The sequence below is a fragment of the Procambarus clarkii genome, chromosome 59 (genome assembly GCF_040958095.1).
Source record: "Procambarus clarkii isolate CNS0578487 chromosome 59, FALCON_Pclarkii_2.0, whole genome shotgun sequence".
Lineage (NCBI taxonomy): Eukaryota > Metazoa > Arthropoda > Malacostraca > Decapoda > Cambaridae > Procambarus > Procambarus clarkii.
Genome location: NC_091208.1, coordinates 19,934,066 through 19,956,280, shown reverse-complemented (window position 1 = coordinate 19,956,280; position 22,215 = coordinate 19,934,066). Strand labels below are relative to the sequence as shown.

Genomic DNA, 22,215 nt, shown 5'->3' with positions numbered 1-22,215 from the left:
TATTTATTAATTTATTAAATTAATAATTTATTAACATTATTTTATTATGACTTTTATTTATTTATTTATTTATTTTATTATTTTATTAAATTAAATTATTTATTATTTATTAAATTTTAATTTATTTTAAAATTAAATTAAATTTATTGATAATTAAATTTATATTATTTATAGTTTATAAATTATTTATTATTTAATTTTAAATAAGCTGTGTGTGTGTGTGTGTGTGTGTGTATAATTATCTAAGTGTAGTTACAGGATGAATATAACACTGAAATTATGACCAAAGAGCCAAAGCTCAACCCCCGCAAGCACAAATAGGTGAGTACTGAATTCATTTCCATTATTTTCTTGTCAAACACTCTATGGACTCAGCCATCCACCTTTCACTGATCACATGGGTTAGGGTCACTATTGGTTTCACCCCTGTTCTTCTTAATAGGACCGAACCAGACCAGACTATGACTGTCCTTCCCTACCCTGCAAATCTGAGTGAGGCTAACCGTAAGTGTCTGGCCTCCAACCTAATATAGACAGACGCAAATAGACATTCTCTCATGTATATACTGTAGATATACATGACAGCTTCTATTAATGTTAACAAATCTATTAAAAAGGGATCAAAAGTGTACAAACTACTACTAATACTATATTTGGTTTACATGTTTTAGTAATTTGCATTAAAGCAAATTAAATATATTTCAATTTAAAATGACCTTACAGTTGGTGATTGGAGAAGAACCCTCACAATTAGTCTTCTTGAGGTTATCTTGAGATGATTTCGGGGCTTTTAGTGTCCCCGCGGCCCGGTCCTCGACCAGGCCTCCACCCCCCAGGAAGCAGCCCGTGACAGCTGACCAACACCCAGGTACCTATTTTACTGCTAGGTAACAGGGGCATAGGGTGAAAGAAACTCTGCCCATTGTTTCTCGCCGGTGCCTGGGATCGAACCCAGGACCACAGGATCACAAGTCCCGCGTGCTGTCCGCTCGGCCGACCGGCTCCCTCATGGTCTGGTGAGTCTGGTGAGAATTTTCAGACAAGTGAATAAATAGTGAAAGACATTTGCCCAAAATGTTGCACCATGATGACCGAGCCTGGTAATTAATTCTAGCCTCGGCCAGCCATCTTCCATCTTCTATTTTGTAAGGGGAAAGGTAACAATGGGACCCCCCCCTTTTACAGGATGAATGGGGCCAGCCTCGACTCTGATGTTGGTCACATACCCGTCATCAATTACCACACAGAGCCTCTACCACGAAGGGAAGGGAACTACAAGGAGAAAGCGCCAAGCCATTACAATTAAATACCACCGCGAAGGGGCCAGGATAAGGATTTGGAATGGGACGGGGGAGAGGAATGGTGCCCAACCACTTCCGAGGATTGAACGCCGACCTGCAGGAAGCGAGACCGTCGCTCTACCGTCCAGCCCAAGTGATTGAACGCCTTCACGACGAGTTCTTTCTGATTTCCAATAGATGTCGCTGTTCCAGCGGTGTCTTGCAGCGTTCCATAGATACATGTTAGTTATTGTACGGGGAACTTTCCTGGCGTTCTTGCAGGGTCTGTGATACAATACACAAGTGTTTCATCCATGTGTGCTTCATTCACGAGACGTTTTTAGGTAAATGCACCCTCTCACAACATTTTTCTCTTATCTAGAAGCTAATTATAGGATTTCCAATACGTTTAAAAAACAAACATATGATAAGATAAGCTCTTACTAAGACAAGGAAGTAAAAAAAACAATAAGACTGAAATATGACTGATGTTCGTGAATATGACTGATGGTTGTCGAGAGATCATGAACCTTTCAACCTGCAGTGTTGCACTAGGCGTCGGGGTGAGGTGACGCGCAGGCTCGGTGATAACGGATAACAGATAACGGTAATATACCATCACACTGGAGGAAACTGCGAGTTAGCTTATATATTAGACTGTAAGTCTGATAGGCTTTGGACAAAAATTTAAACACAACTCTTAGATTTTGCGGATCATTTTTATCCTGATAAACCAAACTGGGTTTTCTGTATCCATTTATTCCTAGGATTGTTTCCATGACTCATAGAGGTTTTCCCTTACCTGTTAACCTTTTGTTTTCATAAGATCTATCTCGCAAAAATTGCATAAATCATTCCGAGTACCTAATTGCTAGAAGAACAGTGGCATCAGGTGAAAGGAGACGTGCCCAACTATTTGTCCTGCCTTGGGATCGAACCCAGGGTTCCCCATTGTGACTTGAGGACGTAAACTTTTGTAGTGCATTGGAAGCTCTCTTCGATGTTTTTTTATGGGTCCCGTAGTACAGTGGTCTACGTCCTCGGCTCTGTTGAGAGGAACCGGGTTCCATCCTCGGGGAGGAGATAAATGGTTGGACGTGTTTTCTCGCGCCTGATGCCTATGTTCACCTAGTCAATTATAGGTACCCGGGACGAGTTGGGCAATTGGGTTGCATCCCGACAACAGAACTGTGAACATAAACGGCATATATAATGGCCAAATGATAATAGTATATAGTTTCAACAGGATGCCTATGTATATTTACCCGAGAGCCACTAACCCATTTGTGACCTCTACGAAGACAGGAAGCCGGCAGCTTGTCAAAGGTCCCCCCCCCCATTTGTCCTAATTATATTTTCAACCTGAATTTTGCAATTAAACGTTTTGGCACTTAGGGCTAATTTAGATGTACCCCGAAGGGGGAGGACCTCGCTACAAGCCTATGATGCAACCTCACATCAGTTGCCTAACTCCCGGGTGTCTATTTCCTTCTAGGTGAACTGGTATTGGGTCAAAGGGAACGTGCCCAACTATTTGTCTCGCCCGGGGATCGAACCCGGCATCCTAAATTGTGAGCGAAGAATGTAGCCATTGTACTACCGAGCTAGTGTGTTTTGCGAGACAGTAGCAAGTTTAGCTTAGTGTTCCATGCATCTTTAGACGTTCTAGTTGAACGGAGAGTCTTCTGAATAAATGATCCAAACCATGTCTTAGATTGTCACTGTGATACAGGTCTATGGGAAGCTGGACTATTTGGATATATCTGTATAATGCAGGGTTATTTAACTGGAATTTGTAGTGCATTCTTCTATTTTCTTGTAACAAAGTAACTAGTTCTGTAAATCTCTGAACTGCATCAGACAATTTTCGACCAAATGCAAGTGATAACTGATCTGTGCAAGCAATTTACTCATTATTTTCTAAATGGCCAAATTCATCAATTTTATCTTGCTGTCCCAGAAAAATAGTAATTTTCTCAAATATAAAATATTTCATATTACCATATTGTAATATTAAGGCACCGGTAACGAACCTAATTTTAGGTTCTGTTGGCGATTATTTGTATTTGTAGTACGCAGGTGAAGCATTTACACCAACCCGTCCTCAAGAGTCCATTACATCCAGCGGTTGACCCCACAGACGCATTCATAAATTTTAACATGCTGTTCATTCAAAACACATTTTCTCATTTATAAATTAATATTATAATAGCATATTGTGCATATATAGGCATAGGTTAGGTTAGGTGTTTAGGTTTTGTTGGCGATTATTTGTAGTACGTGGGTGAAGCATTTATAGCGTTGTGGTTCGAACAAAATTCGTCAGTGAAACACTTACTCCGGATGTGTTCGAACGTCACCAGTTGAATCGTGCGTAACCCGATTTTCATTCATAAAGAGGGTTTGGCGGGTGCATGGAATGGACTTTGGATCTGTTTGGAGGACGAGCTGCGTACACGGTTCACTTTGCCATGTTCGAAACAGACTCGGATCGTGCTTAGTTTACCCTTTTTAGCCTGTAAACACTCCCTAAATCAGTGTAACCATAACACCTTAACCAACCTTACCTAGGCCTAACTGCATAAACCAACAATGTACAATATTAATTGATATTTCAGAAAACGAATGTTATACTGCATAGAATATTCGTCCTGTATGTTACCTATAAGTCAAATATTTACTTAATTTTAAGTCAGTATTTGACTTGTAGCTTGGGCTGGAGAATGGGTTGCATTATGATGTATAAAAATTAAACTACAGGAGGTATATCTTGAGATGATTTCGGGGCTTTTAGTGTCCCCGCGGCCCGGTCCTCGACCAGGCCTCCACCCCCAGGAAGCAGCCCGTGACAGCTGACTAACTACATATACATATTACATATATTTATACAAGTACATATATTTCAAAGGATTTATAATTTAATGTTAAATTTAAAATAATTTAACTATTAAATATTAACCTATTTTTTTAATTTTAATTTCAAAGGATTTATAATTGTTTAGAGCTAGGTTATACAATTTCATTATCCTTTCATTGATTTTTGTTGAATGGTGAAAATGATAGTTAACTACTTGCGGCTAAGGACTGCTACATTTCGTCTGGGTTAGGGTTTTCAATCATATACAAGGAATGCTCTTAACGCAATGATTAAGCTAGAATACAATGTACGTAGATTCCTCATTTTTGAGCTGATGCTTCGAAAATAGTTGGTCATTATCTTAAAAGATGAAAACAGTTTTTAATTTCCATCTTTGCAAACCGGTCAAAAAATATTCATAAATTAATACGTTTTCAGAAGATGATTACTGTGTGCGAGGCAGAGAGGCGAGAGGAGAGACCTTCCACTGGGTACGTTAGTATCGGACAGCCGGTGTACGACGACGAAGACCGCTCTAACAAAGGTAACCGCTCCCTTTTAAGGGGGTTGACATTGCCTAAGCTACTCTATCCCTTTGAGATGTATTTTCTTGTCTCAATAAACGTACTTGAACCGCTCCCTTGTACGGCGGAGTCTGTACAAACTCTTTGAAGAGTTTTCTTCATGCGTTGCTAATGCGGCAATGTGACGGCTGTCAGCAGTGAAATAGTACTGGAAAAAATAAGATTGTTAATATTTATCACAATTATTAGGCATGTACAAATTAATCTTGGCTAATGACGATCTAAACGCGAATGAGGAAACTCGACACTAAAGTTACTTTGAAAACTTATCATGCACTCACCCATTATTTAATCCTTTGAGTAGGATGTATTGAATACTGTTGATTTTAACGGCCTCTGATTAAAACTACTAACACATGCTGCTAAAGAAATAATTTCGTAAATGTACCGGTTATCTGAATAATTCAAGGGTTATAAATGAAACTATGAAATTGTATTTGTCTATAACCACTTTCAATAAAGCAATAAAGGTACATCTACAAAAGTCTTAAACTGGTGAGGTCTAAGAACATTTAATTAGCGTTTCATGCCACTTGATTTAGAAAATAGTTTAAACCAAAAATTGGTTGTGGAAAAAGGGAGAGTGGTGCTATTCAAACCCTAAACAGTGTCCCCTTCGTGCCTGCAGGAGTATATTGGGGCGTACGTCACACACTGGCCGCCCTAGGGGCGCTGAGCGTCACTCTCCTCTACACGGTGAGGCTCTCCACCTCTAGTGCCATATTATCCATGGTCCGACACCAGAACACCACCACCACGGAAAACCCCACCAGCCTAGCCAACTTCAGCAGCCTGACCAACCACACCCCTCTAGCTAACTTCACCAATATGGCCAACCATACCAGCTTTGTCAAACACGCGAGAATAATCAGCCATCACATCATTGCTAACCTCAGCAACCTTGCAAATGACGGTAACTTGGTCAACCCCGCCACCGAGGCCATCCTGGAGGGCCGGGTGGAGGAGGGCGAGTGCCCCACACCCCGTCCCCACCACCGCCGCCATCACACAGTGAGCACCTTGATAAAACTGGGTTAGAAGGTCGCATCATCTTTGCACAAATTATAAATGTCTGGGAACTAGTCTGGGAGATTTGACTAAGTATTTACTATAATGTTAGATTAGTGGTATAGTAGTCTTTATTTGAATGTTATTTCTTAAACTAATTTTTAATATTTATCTAAAAGAGCGTTCAGTATTGTTAAAGGACAGACAGCCACATGTCAAAGCAGCATTATTCTCTAAAAGTAGCAAATTTTTCAACCAGGAGAAATAATTAGTTTCTTTGGTTGCTAATACAAGATAAAAGTATTGAAAGCTGTCACAGATCAACTAGGGCACATGCCTCTTCAAACGGGAAAGATAAATGGAACTCTTTATACAATTGCGACTCGAACTCCTATAATCGCTTAGATTCTAAACACATTTGACTTTTAAATAGTGGGCAGCTTTACCCTTACTGAAACCCAAATCCATCGTTTAACGTAGAAGCATTAGTAGTTAAAAATGCTAGGTAGACCACCATTTACTGGCATTACTTTACTCCCGTGTGACGAAGTACTAGTCATAAATTTTCAGGGCGGAGAGTTTGACTGGGACGACCAGACGCAGGAGCTTGTGTTGGGGTCGTTCTTCTGGGGCTACGCAGCCAGTACCTTCCTGGGAGGGGTGGCAGCTGAACACTTCGGAGGTCACCTTGTCTTCGGCCTGGGTGTCCTACTTTCCTCCCTTGTCTCCCTGATGGGTCCTGTCTGTGCCAGAACCTCCCTCCCTCTCTTCATCGCCTCAAGAGTTCTGATGGGACTCATGCAGGTGAGTCGATACTGCAGGAGATGGGTCAGTGTACGAAGATGAGTAATCTAGCTTTATTTTTTTATAGGCACTTTCCGACGCGAGTTCTAAGCCTCTGGTTGGCCAGCTGTGTTAGTCACTTCAGTATTACTTCGGAGGTTGCAGTGTTTTGGCAGCGTGTTTAGCAGCTAGACAATAATTTCAAACTGTAGTTTGACATTAAAAGGCAACTGGAGTTTCAGCGCGCGTAAATATAGTACTTGTATACTGAAACTGAAAACTTACACATGCCTGGGGACCACTCAGGCTTGTTCGCATTTGTATACTGAAGTTGAGTAGTGCGCGTGTCTGGAGTGGGACGCTAGTTCTATCCTTCTGTAGTGCTTCAATATTTTCTCAATAATCACTGGTTAATTTACCTTGTACCTAAATATTAAAAGTTAGCTGACCAATTGTTGGCCGACGGAGCCGGTTGGCCGAGCGGACAGCACGCTGGATTTGTGATCCTGTGGTCCCGGGTTCGATCCCGGGCGCCGGAGAGAAACAATGGGCAGAGTTTTTCACCCTATGCCCCTGTTACCTAGCAGTAAAATAGGTACCTGGGTGTTAGTCAGCTGTCACGGGCTGCTTCCTGGGGGTGGAGGCCTGGTCGAGGACCGAGCCGCGGGGACACTAAAGCCCCGAAATCATCTCAACATATCCTCAAGAAGATAACCAATTGCAGAAAAAAGTTGTTTAAGTAGTAAGTTTGTCTGTTCTTTTGATTCTGTTGTGTATTTCTCTAGTTTTTTATATATGGTCAGAGACTGTTGCTCTTAGCACAGTTGACTGTATTGTACACAAATGAAGCTAAACATTATTACCCGAAGTCACTGTTTCAGGGCGTGACCTTGCCAGCGATCACCTCACTGCTGGCCACCTGGGTGACCCCTGCAGAGAAGAGCAAGTTCTCCGCACTAGTCTTTAGCGGTAAGAAGCAGCAGCCAACTATGTAACTGACGTGCTAGTAGGTGCTGGAAGTGGGATAGAGGGACGGTGGGAATAGGAAGTAGAGAGAGAGAGAGAGAACAGAGCCCTGTATATGAAACGCCGCGCGACAGTAAAGCTGGTTACACATTATGTATTGCTTGAGACTGACGTTATCAGACCTGAACCAGTGCGGTATCTGGTAGGGTTGGGACCACCACGCGCCCTCTTGGTGTGTCAGGGGTACACATTAGTCACTCAGTAGGTAAATATTTGTCATAGTCTCGGTCTTCATGCGTTTTGTCTTATGTTAAATTTAAGCATATTGACATTACATGCGTATGTGTAACCAGGTTGATGAACTAGCGTAACTATAACTGACGCTGAAATGAGCCACGTCAGTTCCAAATAGTTTTATACACACTACGCTGTATTTAAAGACTTGATACACCTACAGGTTTACAGTTGGGTCCTGTGATAGCCCTGTCGACGAGTGACTGGCTCTGTGGCTCTGGGTTCCTGGATGGCTGGCCTTCGGTCTTCTATATCTTCGGGGCTGTGGGCGTGGTGGTGGGCGGGGCCTGGCTCCTGGTGGTGCTCGACCGTCCAGAACATCACCCAAGGATCTCCAGGGTGGAGCTGAAGTACATACAGGCACAGCGTGGCTCCCTCAAGAGTGCCAACGTAGGTTATTGATGCTGTTTTCTGGGTGCCTTGAATTCAAATGCTACACAGTTCTTGCAACATTTCTAATACTGCCATCACATACGGAATAATTTCTTGTAAATGTTTAACTTTCCAGGGGTAGTTGGGGTGTATAGTAAAGTTGTATATTACTGGTAAGCAATAAAGCCTGTAAGGTGCCATTCATTTAAATATAATGCATCTCGTGTGGATAACATGTATCTGGTGTTTTTATTACGAATTGGAATAAATTCAGTTTTCCTACTGAATTGCGTGTTCTTGGTAATTTATATATTTGCTTAATTTGACAAACGTTTACCTGGCTAGTTACTAGACAACTCGTCTTAAAAGTTCTTAAATTAAAACTGCATATTAACTTCCTATTACTGACAACTGATAAAAACAATTTTTTTGTTTCTAACTATTAGTCCATTAATTTTTGGAGCTCTTTAATCCCATTAGACGATCATATAACTATATAAAACTCTTATACTAACTTCAAGTAGTATAAGTATTATACTTCAAGTACTAAGTTCAAGCAAGTTCGAGATGATAAATATACATTGCAAAAAGATAAGAGTGGCTCAGGCAATTTCTACCTTTCCGCTGGTTTAATTAACTGCAGTTGGTGCCCCTGCCGTGGAGAGCTGTGTGGACCTCCCTGCCGTTCTGGGCGCTGTTGATGGCTAGCATGGGCGACGAGTTTTGCTTCTCTATCCTCATCTCTGAAATGCCTATCTACCTGAGGCGCATCCAGCACTTCGATATAGACAGAGTGAGTGTCAGATGCCGCCTCTGGCGTTGGTAGTGAAACGTGCTAGAGTGGGGGGTCGTATAAGAGTTCAACGGTACCTCTTTCCCGAGGACAGATTGATAATGGTAAATTCACTTTTGACTTGGCCATAAAATAGCATAAAAATGTGAGTAAAAACTATTTCCACCCTTCCAGCACCAACCTACTTATAGGCGGGGTCTCCTGCAGGTGTTGCCCAGTTAGTACACAGTTAATTATGGGAGGTTAGCTTCCCATTTCGCTAGCACTTCCTCTCTCACGGCTAGGCTATCATTAAATAAAACCTGGATGAGGTGCGTCTCGTTTTGTTAGGTGTAGTGTGGTTGACAGGAGTGAATGTAATACAGCTTTTACTTATCACGGCTAAAGTCCTGACGTGTATTCTTGGTGGTGGTGAGGCGGGAGTGTTGGTGGTGGCGCCGTACCTGGTGATGCTGGTGGCGGGGCTGCTATGGGCGGCCCTTGTGGACAGACTCACGGCAGCCAACACCCTCTCCATCGACACCGTCAGGAGGCTCTCCATGGGCGTTGGTGAGTCAAGTGACCACGTATTGTCAGCATTATGCTCCTGTAATTATAGGTATACATGTTTAATATAAGAAATCGGTGACATCTAAAATGTTCTGAAAATGTGAATAAACTACATCCGACTGAAACAATAAAGGGGTACAACAATTACAACAACTTATAGTTTGATAAGCAAGCTTGAAATATACACACCCAAGCCTATTCTAGAATAATGCGTTGTCACCCCTAGTAAGATTTATGTAGGTTTTAAATTTATTATGTAGGTCTTCACTGTCCAGACATGAAGGTTTAAATCTAGGCAAATGGCGTGAATGTAGCATCAGCATTCATTAGTCATTTTATTGAAAATTCATAAACGTGCAATTTCAGTTTCCATAATACTTGAGTAATGACATTCAGTTCACGCCATGTTTACGTGCAGTTAGTAAATTATTGTTTCAAATAAGTCTAGAGGCTAGGCAAGCAGTTTTTCAATGTAACTAAAACGTACAGACGAGTCTTGAACTGTTACCATTAGGCTTTGATGTTTGATTTGACTTTCCAATCACACAGGGTCAAGGCCACCATCATCAAACCTTACCGATTAACCATCCAGTATAATTTAAAGTCTTAAATACAGTCAAAACTAATTAAATCCTCAAATGTTCTCGAGTGGAATTGTTTCAGCACCCTGAATACTAGCAGTCATCCTATCCATAATATTCTAATAATGCTTTCTTAATCTAAGAAATAATTTACTTATTGAAACATAGCAGTCCTCATAAGTACTTAATGACAGGTGCTCCATTAAATAAATTCCTTAATAAGATAGTTATATTTTCTAATATGTTTTCGCATACGTTAACTTATCATAAGTAGACTTGTGTGGCCTCAGCCTTGCACTGCCCAGCGATGGTGTTTTTGGGAATGTGCTTCGTGGACTGCTGGCCCGAGCTGTCCGTGGCAATGCTGTGCCTGTCGATGGGACTGAATGGTACCAAGAGTAGCGGGCACCTGTGTTCCCACCAGGAACTGGCACCGAACCTGGCCGGCACTCTGCTGGGCATCACCAACACGGGCGCCTCCATCATGAGCATCGCGGCCCCAGCACTCGTCGGGTTCATCACATACCGGGATGTAAGGGTATACCCACCTTATTTGATTCCAAGGCAACGCTTCAACAAATTGGCTAACAGTAACGCATCAAATCAGTCTTTGTATTCATCTAAGGAGTTTGTTATTTAGAAACCATGCAGTAAAGACTGAAGTTGAATTTCAGTTGAAGACTGTTTTCTTTAACAAATTTTAAATAAAGCTCTGACTGGAATAAAATTGTTTTGAACATGACTGATTCTGTTCTTCAAAGACTTCCAGCATGTTTGCCCCTAGAGCCGTCAGCTTCCCACTCAAGACTTGTCAATAACAATTTAATTAAAAACATAACCTAAATGAAGGCTAATTGGCACATGCAAGGCAGCTCCATATTTTTACCCGGCTGGACGGTCTCGCCTCATGTAGGTCAGCGTTTAGTCCTCGACCTTGGCCACCATTCCTCCCCGTCCCATCCCAAATCCTTATCCCGAACCCTTCAAAGTGTTGTATATTCGTAATGGCTTGACTGAATTGAAAGAGTAATAACTCCTGATTGCTCCCTTCCCTTCCTATTTTTACCGAACCAAACTCCACGTCTAAACTGTGCTTGGGGACAAACAAAAAAACATCCAGCGATTCTCTCTTATTTTAACCTTGTAATAATATTCCTCAAGTCTACAACCCCGTTAGCACCGCAGTATTTACCATTGCTACTAGTCTCGGCATCTTGTATACAGCCTGTGTTTATCTCTCACTCTCTCCCCGTTTAGTTGTTTCATGCCTTACTCTTATGTCTTCTTATATTTCCTTATGTTAAGGCGTCTGTTTCTTTCCTACCATCTTCAGCGTCAAATATCACTTCCCCCAGCAAACGGCGTGGGCGTGGAAGACTGTGTTCCTCATGTGCGCCGTTGTGTGCTTCTTCTGCAACGCCTTCTACACGGTGTTCATCACAACGGAGGTGCAACCCTGGAACGAACTCGGCTACGGGAGAGGCAAGTGGGACATCGCTGGCGGGGTCAAGTTTCTAGGGAAGGGGGTTCTCGGGGGATGTAGAAAAGCACTGAAAAGTAAAAATTAAAGGTGGTAATATAAACTATTTTAAAATAAAAAATTACCAAATTGAATTAAATATGTCACTGTCAGTTAGCAGGTCCATGGAGACCTTGTAACTACCACTGGTATTAACTGCTGCGGCTGGCAATATACTGGTCGCGGATTAGTCATCTCAGAGCTCCAGCAGTTGATTTTTCTAGATAATACCAGTCTAATCTAGGTGCATTATCCACAATTTTTTTTCTCTCCAGTATCCTCCGAGGAAGGGCATATAGAAGACGAAGATTAGAAAAGCCTATGGTGGCAATTAGGCTTCACCTCCACTCCCAGCTTCTTCAGCAAGTTGATATTGATTTCGTGGAAAAACAAGAGATTTGAGCCAACGCTACAGTGAGGGTTTCTTGAAAGGAAAAAAACTATCTACAAAAATATTATGCTGTATATAGATTTTAGGTTTCACTCTTGTGCTTCACTTGTAGATTCCTTGTAGAGAGAACGGGAAGGAGGGGGGGATTTATATTATAAAAATTTTTAATGTTAAGATAAAACTATTATGGTGCTAATAAATGTATATATCTATAACGTTGACTTATTACTTTTAATTCTATTAATTATTTTGGATAGTTTTATTTGAGTTGTGGAATCTTGAGATTTGCATTTATATTAGGAATTGACACGTAAATATATTAAAATTCTACTGTTTACACATTGTAGTAAGTTCAGTCATGTTTAAAAGCCACTTTGGGACTTGACTTCATGGAGAGGAATGAATGTAAAAGTATTTCATTTCATGTTAAGGTATATTTTGCGGAACTTTGACTCTTCTCGCACAATCTCCATACTTATTGCAATAATTTAGCAAACATGAATAATAATCAGATATTTAAAGATACAAATCTACCAATCCCCAAGAAACGAGTGGAAGTCCAACATACTGTGCTGTGCCTAGGTAAACATAAAATTATGAATTTTTTAGAAAGCCTTATGAGACGGCTCTTAACTTATAGAATTCTAGAATAACAAACTGTTCCAAATATATTTAGTTTTAATACTTTACCAAAAACACTCCAATTATTAGTCTTCATTCCAGAATAAAACTTAGTGAAGTTTTGTTTGTTAATGGTGTGTAGCGTTTTCCCTCTGAAATTTGCTTATTTAAATCCTAAGAAATTTAAATGGCAAGACAGTAGTATCACCAGGACATCGTAAGGACTGCAGTTCCCAGTGTAGCGGCGTTGGCTGTCCAAAGGAAAATAAGGTAAGCTAATTATCAGGAGAAAGCACTAAGCAATTAAGACTACATAGCACGTGGAAGGGATATGAGAACAAGGATCTGGGTCAAGACCGAGAAGAAATGGTGTCAAGGCAACTGGATGGTCAGGGTTAGAACGCTGACCTTCAAGAAAGTCGCTCTACCGTCCACTCCAAATAGTTAATATTTGTACACTCGATGGAACAGTATTTTACAACCGTCCTGTAGTAGTTTTCAACGTATGTGTGACAAACAATTGGATATGGGTTCGAATCTTGGCCATTATGAGAGTATTAGCGTCTCCCTATGCACCCGGCAAAGATTGATTAATAAAGATTAAGCCATCACAAGAGGTGGCATGTAGCAGTAGTAGCCCGTAGGTGGTAGATGTTTTGGAGTGAATGTGATCTTTGGTAGTGTAACATCGTGAAGTGTATTTGGGCGGGGCGACCCGGCAAATATAGGGAGGCCTGCACAAATATGAAGAGCGCCTGGCTAACCCTGTACGGGAAAAACCTGCTGCCAGAGAATAACCTGTTTCGGTACTTGCCAAAGGCCTAAATCCTAACCTAAAAAAAAACACCTACGAGGTTTTGACAATAGAATGCTAAAGAAACCTTCGAACCACGATAAGTATTTTCGAAGACTGCATCAAACCTATCTATGGCACAAAAGATGGACAACAGGAAAAACTTAAGCCGAAGGAAGCTGGTTGTACAGTTACCCGTTAATGTTGTTGGGCCAAGCTAACACTAGTGACAACACGTGCGACACACTCCCAAATATATAATACTTGGTGTTGAGTAATGTAACCTGTTTGAGTATCTGGCACAAAGACCACAATTCTTACAGAATTGTGTGAAGTGCGTCGTTCATTGTATGCAAAGTTTTTCGCATATAATTACTATAAACAAATAACATTCAAAACCATTTCCAGAGCTATAGACTGGTGTTGTTATCACCCCTCATACCACGTAATAGGGCCGCGTAATAATTAAGAAATGTTGCCTCCTTTTCAGGAACAAAAATAAAAATATTCCGTTGTTTTAAGACCCTTGCTTAAGCAATAATAATAATAATTATAATTTAATATGTCTATCGAATAGCCGGATATACACCAGCTGAAAGAGATTAGTGTAGTTTGGGCTACAGATTTAATGTTCATTCGATAAGAGATAGCGATAATTATCTGAACTGGTAGATATTTCAGACATGCCCTCGCCTTGTGTAAATATTTTGAATGTTATAGCAGGTGTTAGACCAGAGTGCACAACCTCGCCCCTTGTACCAGGAGTAAAGTTATCCAGCACAGAGCCTTAGGCCTAGACAAAAACATTGGCTTGTTCCCTGGTCGCAGACAAATACTGTCTTAATTTGTTATTGGTGATTCATAAAAAAACAAACTCACCCTGGGTGTGTAAGATAGTTAAACAAAAATCTTTACAGTATGCTCGCCTTCATAAAAAAATTACAAGGTTGATGAATTTAGGTTACTGTATTAGTAAATGAAAAGTGTGGCAAATTTGTAAGTGAGACACAGATGAGTTGGTTGGCAATGATAAGATATATTAACATTTAATTTATTGTTGCGGTGAGAGGTTATCACTGATTCATTGTTGACAATGAACTGCACTCAAAAGTAGGCCAGTTGAGCTAGTGCATAAACATGTCCTGTAGCCTACCAGCTGTAGCAAGAGTCAGTCAGTTGTGGGAGAGAGGAGAGTGAGGTTGTGAGAGCTGGTGGTGGCGGGGTGTGCTGATGTCAACTCGCTGATCAGTCTTTGCCTGTTCTTTCAATTGGAAGTAGTACATTGCCGTCTCTTAGAACAGAAAAATTCAATGTAATAAAACTGGACAAATGTGGAGGCAGGCCTCTTTGCTGAGTTCGTTGATCATTGACACTAACAGGCTGATTTTGTTATAGTTAGTATAAAACACTTTAAATCTAAATTAAAATGTGCAATCGTTGGCAATATTGGTGATACAAAGCTATGGTATATTGGAAAAATATTACCAAAGTTTTAACTTGTTAATGTACCTTAATTTAAGGCTTAAGTAATTCGATAGGCACTGGCCAATCGGCAAAGAGGAAACTCCATCCCTGTTAGATTAATATTCTTAGAAGGGAGTGAAGTGAGGTCCAAGTATTAAGCCAGATCCAACTAGGGCAGCAATACGTCACCATGACCTGGACAGAAGAGACCGATGAATGGACATCTCTTCTGAGACACCCCCGTAGTAAAGGTTTGCTTGTGTATTTACCTGTGTTGAGCTTCAGCTCTTTGGGCCTGCCTCTATTTTAAAACTAATGTCGATCAGGAAGTCGACTGATGACGAACTGCACCAGTCGACTTCAACCTCTTAGGATCGGAGCTTATTTCAATTCAATTTCACCTCTTAGGGTCTATTTTTGTTTACATTCGAATACCGCTACATAGTCTTTCCGGCTTGGCACCTTCTTTTGATTACTTAATATAGAGTCCTAGGCTCATTTAGGTACTTTATAGTCTATATGTGTGCTCCTGTTTTCATATACAAACCTTGGTAAATAATATCTTATCCTGTCGTGTTTATCCCCCTTGGTATTTTCCGTGTGGTGATCATGTTTCCCCAGTTTCTTGTGTCTCCCAGTGACTTTTGTGTCACGCGGCCTCACCTAACCCCCGTGATTGTGTTCGTCTGCAGGTGTTGGGTCAAATAAACTGCTGAATGTCTGCGTGTATGTAAAGGTGAGTGTAGGATTGGATTGTCAACAATTGACGAATGTGATGTACACAATTGACAGTGCTTGTCAACTCGCAGAATCACGATGGGGACCCCGCTACACTGTGGCCGTGATGGGCTGCCTGGGCCTTGTAGTCGAGTATTGCCAGCGTGTCAACCTCTCCGTTGCCATAGTGGCTATGGCAGGTACCCTTGGCTCCAACTACACCGAGGTGATCGAGGAATGTCCCAACAACGACAACACCACCACCACCACCGTCTCGCCTGTCTATGTACGTCCAAATAATTTGCTTGTTCGGAGAACTTGTGTTTGTTTTCTGTTAAAGCATTTAGGCGACCTAAATACACACGTTTCGTGTAAATCAAGACTTGGCGTAAGTGTGTTTATACAGTATTACGCAAACACGATTTTTTGCATGCATATTGCCGTGTAAAAACATAATATTTTAAGAATCTTGTTAGCATTCCCACTTGTTAAGGCTCGGGTTTTATTATGCTGTCATTAATTCAAAAAGGATCCACCAGTATAATCTGTGGAAGAGTAGAAATTAAACAAAATGTTGGTCATGACCCACAAAATGTTGGTCATGACCCACAAAATGTTGGTCATGACCCACAAAATGTTGGTCATGACCTACAAAATGTTGGTCAAGACCCACAAAATGTTGGTCATGACCTACAAAATGTTTGGGTCAAGATCCACAAAATGTTTGGGTCAAGACCCACAAAATGTTGGTCATGACCCACAAAATGTTGGTCAAGACCCACAAAATGTTGCTCAAGACCCACAAAATGTTTAGGTCATGACCCACAAAATATAGATCAAGACATAGTCAAGTCTCCTAAATCAATGGGCCTTAAAAGATGCGGATTATAATAATAATAATATTACACCAACAGTGATTGAACTTTAATCAAGTTACTTGAACTCAGCCACACACACACTCATCAAGATCTTAACATAACTATGTACTCAGACAGAACTTGTTACACAACCCAAGCACTAAACAAACGCAAGTACTTATCTAGGCAGATAATATAACCGCCCCGTTCCAGTCTCCACGTGTTACTGAGAAACGTAAACAAAGAACCTCCCTCACATGTTAGCCAACCCAACATATTTCTACAACAATATTTACCATCTTCCCGCACTCTGGCCAACACTGCCATTAATTATAATAAGGAAATAAAAAATTAATGTAAGGATGTGGGACCAAAACCAACTAACATTAATAATGCTAAAGAATAATATTGATATATTACAAAACTTGCTACCGTTGGTCTGCCTGGGCAGCTGCATCCCTGACCATCACCTGATAGTATAAATGGAATACAATGGCTGTATTACATATTTACAACATGTATAAATGTGTATGTATTCAACATGTATAAATGTGTATGTATACATCATGCATAAATGTGTGACAGTGTTAGACCACGGAGGAAAATTTTTCAGTTTTCCTCCGTGGTCTGACACTCACATTTTTAATCGTGTTTATTTTCGTGATATACACACATAAATGTGTATGTATACAACATGTATAAATGTGTGTGTGTACAACATGCACCTACACAACCATAATGACATACTATAAATTACACTGCAACTGTATCTTCACTACTTCATATATATAATAATAATAATAACAATAATAATATATTAGCATTATTAGTATTATTATAATACTAATAATATATAATATATAAAAGCATATAATGCTTATATAATAATAATAATAATAATAATAATAATAATGTCTGTAAAATGAAGTTGACAAGATATCACTGAGGGCAAGAATTATTTTAATGACTGAGTTAGGATCCAGTTTCATTACAAGCCTCACGTTATAACCATATACGCTGTCCCTCTTAGAATTCTCGAAAACCAGCCAATTAAGAACGAACACTCTAAAAATAAAATGTTTGTCGATTTTTTTGTGTGTGCGAATGGTAAAACAAACACACGCTGAAACTCCAAGCAATAATTTCAATTAACACGCACCAGAAATACTCCTTTAACCAAACATTCCATTAACTTTTTGCCTGTGTTTTTTTCCCCTCTCCCCCGTGCTTGTTTGTTCAGCGGGGCGAGTTCAACTGGGACAAGGAGATCCAAGGGGTGGTACTGGGCGCATTTTTCTGGGGCTACGCCACCACCAACATCATTGGAGGGCGCGCTAGTGAGTACCTTGGAGGGAAGATGGTTTTCGGAATGGGAATTATCACCTCGTCCTTCCTGTCTCTCATCTCTCCCTTCTGCGCCCGGGCCTCCGTCGGGGTCTTCGTCGCCTGCAGGGTCTTGCTGGGAGCCGCGCAGGTGAGATGATATTTAGGTTTGTATGTTTACGTGGCTCAGATAGCCGCGTAAACACATGGTAACTCTATGGGGTAGTTTTACCTTTTTATTGGCGCCTCTGACATACCTGTACGCCATACCTTATTGACATACTTCTAAATCGTATTCTCTCATTTGTCAATTATACGTGATGAGCGCGTACTCTGTACCGCTGTGACGCACCTGTAACTTGTACAACTATGACATATCTACACCTTGTACCGCTGTAACACACCTGTAACTTGTACAACTATGACATATCTGCACCTTGTACCATTGTGACGCACCTGTACCTTGTACCGCTGTGATGCACGTACACCATGTATACCACTATGACACGTGTATGGTATACAAGCATCTTTCTAACATACCGAGCGGCATGGTACTCTGCAGACTTCAGACGTCATAATATTGATATAGCTACACCCACATGGAGTGTACCCGCGCTCATATGCACATTTACTGATATATGTAGCAGCTGGTATATATGTAGCAGCTGGCTTACCACACGTATACTAACTCTTCGCTTGTTACAGGGTGTGACGTTTCCCGCCATCAACACCATGCTGGCTACCTGGGTCGTGCCTGTAGAGAGGAGCAAGTTCAGCACTATTGTTTACTCGGGTCAGTCCTGTAGCCTAGTGACTCTTACATGTACACATCTCTCTCCACTTGGACTTTTTTTATTATTATTTTCTACCACAGACGTGGTCACACATTTACAATGCTAACTAGCATATATACATTTTCTTCTGTCCTCCATGGACAGGGTGAGAGATTTGTCAAACATACAGTTCAGAGATTTATTGAACAACCACAGAAGGTGATCGATTCACGTAAATAAAATACATAGCGTAATATATATAAAGAAATATTATTCTAGTAATCAGCATATTACCACATTAACCCATCTTGCAAAACACTGCAAACCTTTCCTGCAAAATGACGCGTTTTCTCCCAGGATTCCAGCTGGGCTCTGTGGTGGGCATGACGGCCAGCGGCTGGTTGGCAGCCTCCGACTTCCTGGGAGGATGGCCTTCTGCTTTTTATGTGTTCGGGGTGGCAGGTTTGGTGTGGGGCGTGGCGTGGTGTGCCTGCGTGTACGACCGCCCCGAGGACCACCCCAGGATCCCATACAGGGACCTTCGGATGCTTCGCCAGCACCAGGATTCCGTGAAGAGTGCCGAGGTCAGGAGGATATCTGTCTTGTTTGGGAAGTAAGAATGTGAGATAACATTTACATGTCAAATGATACGGTATTTATGCGCCACTTGGCATCTCCCGCTCCATTTTCTTTATGTTAAGTGCTTATTGACTCGCATCAGGTCGTGGCAATTCCATGGAGAGCCATCGTAACGTCGCTACCGTTCTGGGCGGTAATGGCGGTAACCGCAGGGAACGACTACTGCTTCTACACCTTGCTGACCGGGATGCCCACCTACCTGGGTGACGTTCAGCACATTGACCTCGCCAACGTAAGGTTAACGGGTAGAGGGTGGAGGACCTAGGAACTGGAGGGTCAAGGAGATAGGGAAGGTGACCTAGTACCTTCCCTGCTGACAATAACAGTTACCTTGATGGATCAGAGGGGAAAGTGTATCATCATCTATAAACATCTGAGATGTTTATGGGTCAGAAGCATTGGCACAATTATATTATTTGTAGGCATCCTGCAGTCTCGGGAGACTAAGGAGTTGGGCTCTGGTTGTCGGTCTGGAGTTTCCTCTCCAGGGCGCAAAGCCAGGGTAGGTCAATATGAAGAAGCTGTTACCCATGCAGCAGGTTTCCCCCCGTTTCCAAGTTCTTAAAATAGTCCAATAGGAAATCAAACGCCAATACGCTTCTAATCCATAAACATCCCAGATCACAATTGCCCTAGATCATTGGCACAATTACCACTGTCATTATCATTATTTTATTGTCGTATCTAAAGATTAGAGGATAAACCTGAGGCAATTTACTTAGATTTCCATAAATAATCCGTCTGCTTTGTTCCGTTGGTGCCAGAACGGGTTGTTGTCTGCGCTGCCTTACCTGCTGATGTGGGCGTGGGGCGTAGGCTGGGCTGTGCTGATGGACGGGCTCGCCAAGGGCGGCCATATCTCCATCGTCACCGTCAGGAGGCTCTCCATGGCCGTAGGTCAGGGCCCTCAATTATGTCAATTATTACCCAAACGACTTTGCTTCAATGAAATATTAAATTGCAATGTTACTTGCATTGAAAGCAGTGGTTCAGAACATTGTTTCGATATAATTTGTAAATAAAAAAAAATCCATACTTGATTATTTGATAGTAATAGTCAAATTTGTAATACCAATCAAGGTTAAAAAAAAATCTTGGGTCTGAAATAAATAAATAATATATATATATATATATATATATATATATATATATATATATATATATATATATATATAATATATATATATATATATATATAATATAAAATGGCCATTCCACAGCGCTATATGGTCCAATGTGTGGCTTGGTGGGCATGGTGTTCGTGCGGTGCAACCCGGTCCTGGCGGTGACATTGTTGTGTGTCTCTGTGATGTTGAGCGGGGCGGTGAACAGCGGCCACATGTGTTCCCACCAGGACCTGGCTCCCAACCTGGCCGGCACGCTCCTGGGCACCACCAACACGCTTGGCGCAGTCGCCGGCATCGCCAGCTCCACCATCACCGGCATCATCCTCCAGGAAAACGTGAGAGAGAAACTTACCATCACAATGGTTTTCTCTTCCACCTTGTAGCCTCTTGTTTCCGTCTCCGTTTAAGCAAATATGCGTTTTACATGGGCTTACCTTCTTGAATCTTTTCCTAAACTGCTTTTTTGCAGAATAGCCCAACCACTTTGACTAGACGGTCTCGGTTCTTGCAGGTCGGCGTTTAATCCCCGACCGTCCAAGTAGCTGGGCACCATTCCTTCTATACGTCCTATCTCAAATCCTTACCTTCATATCCCTTTCGAGTGATATACTGTATAATCATACTGGTTTTAATGGGTTCTCTGATTTATTGATCAGAGTTTATTTATAGGTTTTTATTTATTGCTTTATTGATCCTTTCCACCTTACCCTTCTGCAAGATAAGTAAACCCATTTTTCATATATACACCAATTAAATTGCAAAAGATAATCACATTTGGATTGCGGTCTGCAGCCTTCTTATAACCATCCAGGAAATTAGTATTATTATTATTAACATCTTTATTGACAAAATTAATTACAATTTTGCCTAATCTGAGGATTTTGATAAAGTCTTATTAAAGTGAAGATAATGCTGGTATTCACTGCAGGATATTAGTAAGAACAATATTCTCCTGACGATTTATTTTGTGCTGTAGGCGGCGGTCTGGGGCTGGAGACAGGTGTTCCTCATTAGTATAGCCTTCTACCTGATCTCCTGTACGCTCTACGTTGTCTTCATCTCTGCAGACGTCCAACCCTGGAATGATGTCAACTTTGCAGGTCAGTGGCACTTGGTAGAAAACCTAGGTAAGCACACCGCAGGCTTCCTGTCACCGTCTAGGGCAAATCAAACCAGGCTATGTTATATTTCTTGGTAAATCAGTTTCATGTGGTTTTAATTTATGCCAAACAGCAGATCAAAGTAGTTAAATGAAGGATAGATCAATAAAACGACCGCAAAAGGTTGAGTCAAAAAGATTATCTTTGATATATACAGTTGATAAAACAACATATTGATATAATATGCGAATTTTGCAGGTCGGGATGAAGATGAGGACAGTGAGGGACCCATAGACACCCACTACCTGCCAGATGAAGGGGAAGAAGACTGAGACCCACTACACAACCTTTCCACCATGGGACCACATTGTTGACCCACGTGTTATTTTCACGCATGTCAACTCGTCAATGTGTAAATAAACGCCAATGGAATTATTGACAAGAGATTTTGTTAGTTTAGGCTTCTATAATTTATTTCGTCGCCAATAAAATTATTTAACAAGAGATTTTGTTAGTTTAGGCTTCTATAATTTATTTCTTCGCATTATTTACTGTATTTTATTTATAAGATGAAATTATCATGAATAAATTGTTACACCTTTTTTACAGTAAAATAAAAATATATATTTTGGTTTGACTTTTTCTTTTAACTTGAAATCCTCCTGCAGTATTAGAACTTACACTAAGTGTTTGGTGGTGGAAAGTACCAATATGTAATGATGTAGTTATATGTAACTACATATGTTGTTATACCAGTAAACCACTTTTCGTACTATTAATGTACTTAAAGAAATCGCATTAACGTAATGTATCAACGAGAAAAT

The 22,215-nt window shown here is 40.9% G+C and overlaps 2 protein-coding genes across 4 annotated transcripts; both read left to right on the top strand.

Annotated features, from left to right (window-relative positions):
* Positions 1 to 1,797: 1,797 nt before the first annotated feature.
* LOC123768133 (sialin) lies at positions 1,798 to 12,646 on the top strand. Of its 3 annotated transcripts, none has more exons than XM_045758473.2 (11): positions 1,798 to 1,887; positions 4,576 to 4,681; positions 5,350 to 5,732; positions 6,300 to 6,533; positions 7,394 to 7,481; positions 7,936 to 8,162; positions 8,788 to 8,937; positions 9,354 to 9,486; positions 10,358 to 10,599; positions 11,401 to 11,549; positions 11,862 to 12,646. In XM_045758473.2, exons 2-11 carry the CDS (start codon positions 4,579 to 4,581, stop codon positions 11,986 to 11,988), a joined length of 1,836 nt encoding a protein of 611 aa, XP_045614429.2. In that variant the 5' UTR covers positions 1,798 to 1,887; positions 4,576 to 4,578; the 3' UTR covers positions 11,989 to 12,646. The 3 variants fall into 3 exon arrangements, with proteins under 3 accessions (XP_045614429.2, XP_045614431.2, XP_045614430.2); XM_045758475.2 differs by having other exon boundaries at positions 1,799 to 1,887; positions 11,423 to 11,549; XM_045758474.2 differs by having other exon boundaries at positions 1,849 to 1,939.
* Positions 12,647 to 14,550: 1,904 nt separating this feature from the next.
* Positions 14,551 to 22,022, top strand: LOC123768132 (sialin). Its single transcript, XM_069306929.1, has 11 exons — positions 14,551 to 14,785; positions 14,930 to 15,106; positions 15,665 to 15,858; positions 17,670 to 17,903; positions 18,458 to 18,545; positions 18,883 to 19,109; positions 19,247 to 19,396; positions 19,929 to 20,061; positions 20,385 to 20,626; positions 21,268 to 21,391; positions 21,650 to 22,022. Exons 2-11 carry the CDS (start codon positions 15,046 to 15,048, stop codon positions 21,721 to 21,723), a joined length of 1,527 nt encoding a protein of 508 aa, XP_069163030.1. The 5' UTR covers positions 14,551 to 14,785; positions 14,930 to 15,045; the 3' UTR covers positions 21,724 to 22,022.
* Positions 22,023 to 22,215: the final 193 nt, after the last annotated feature.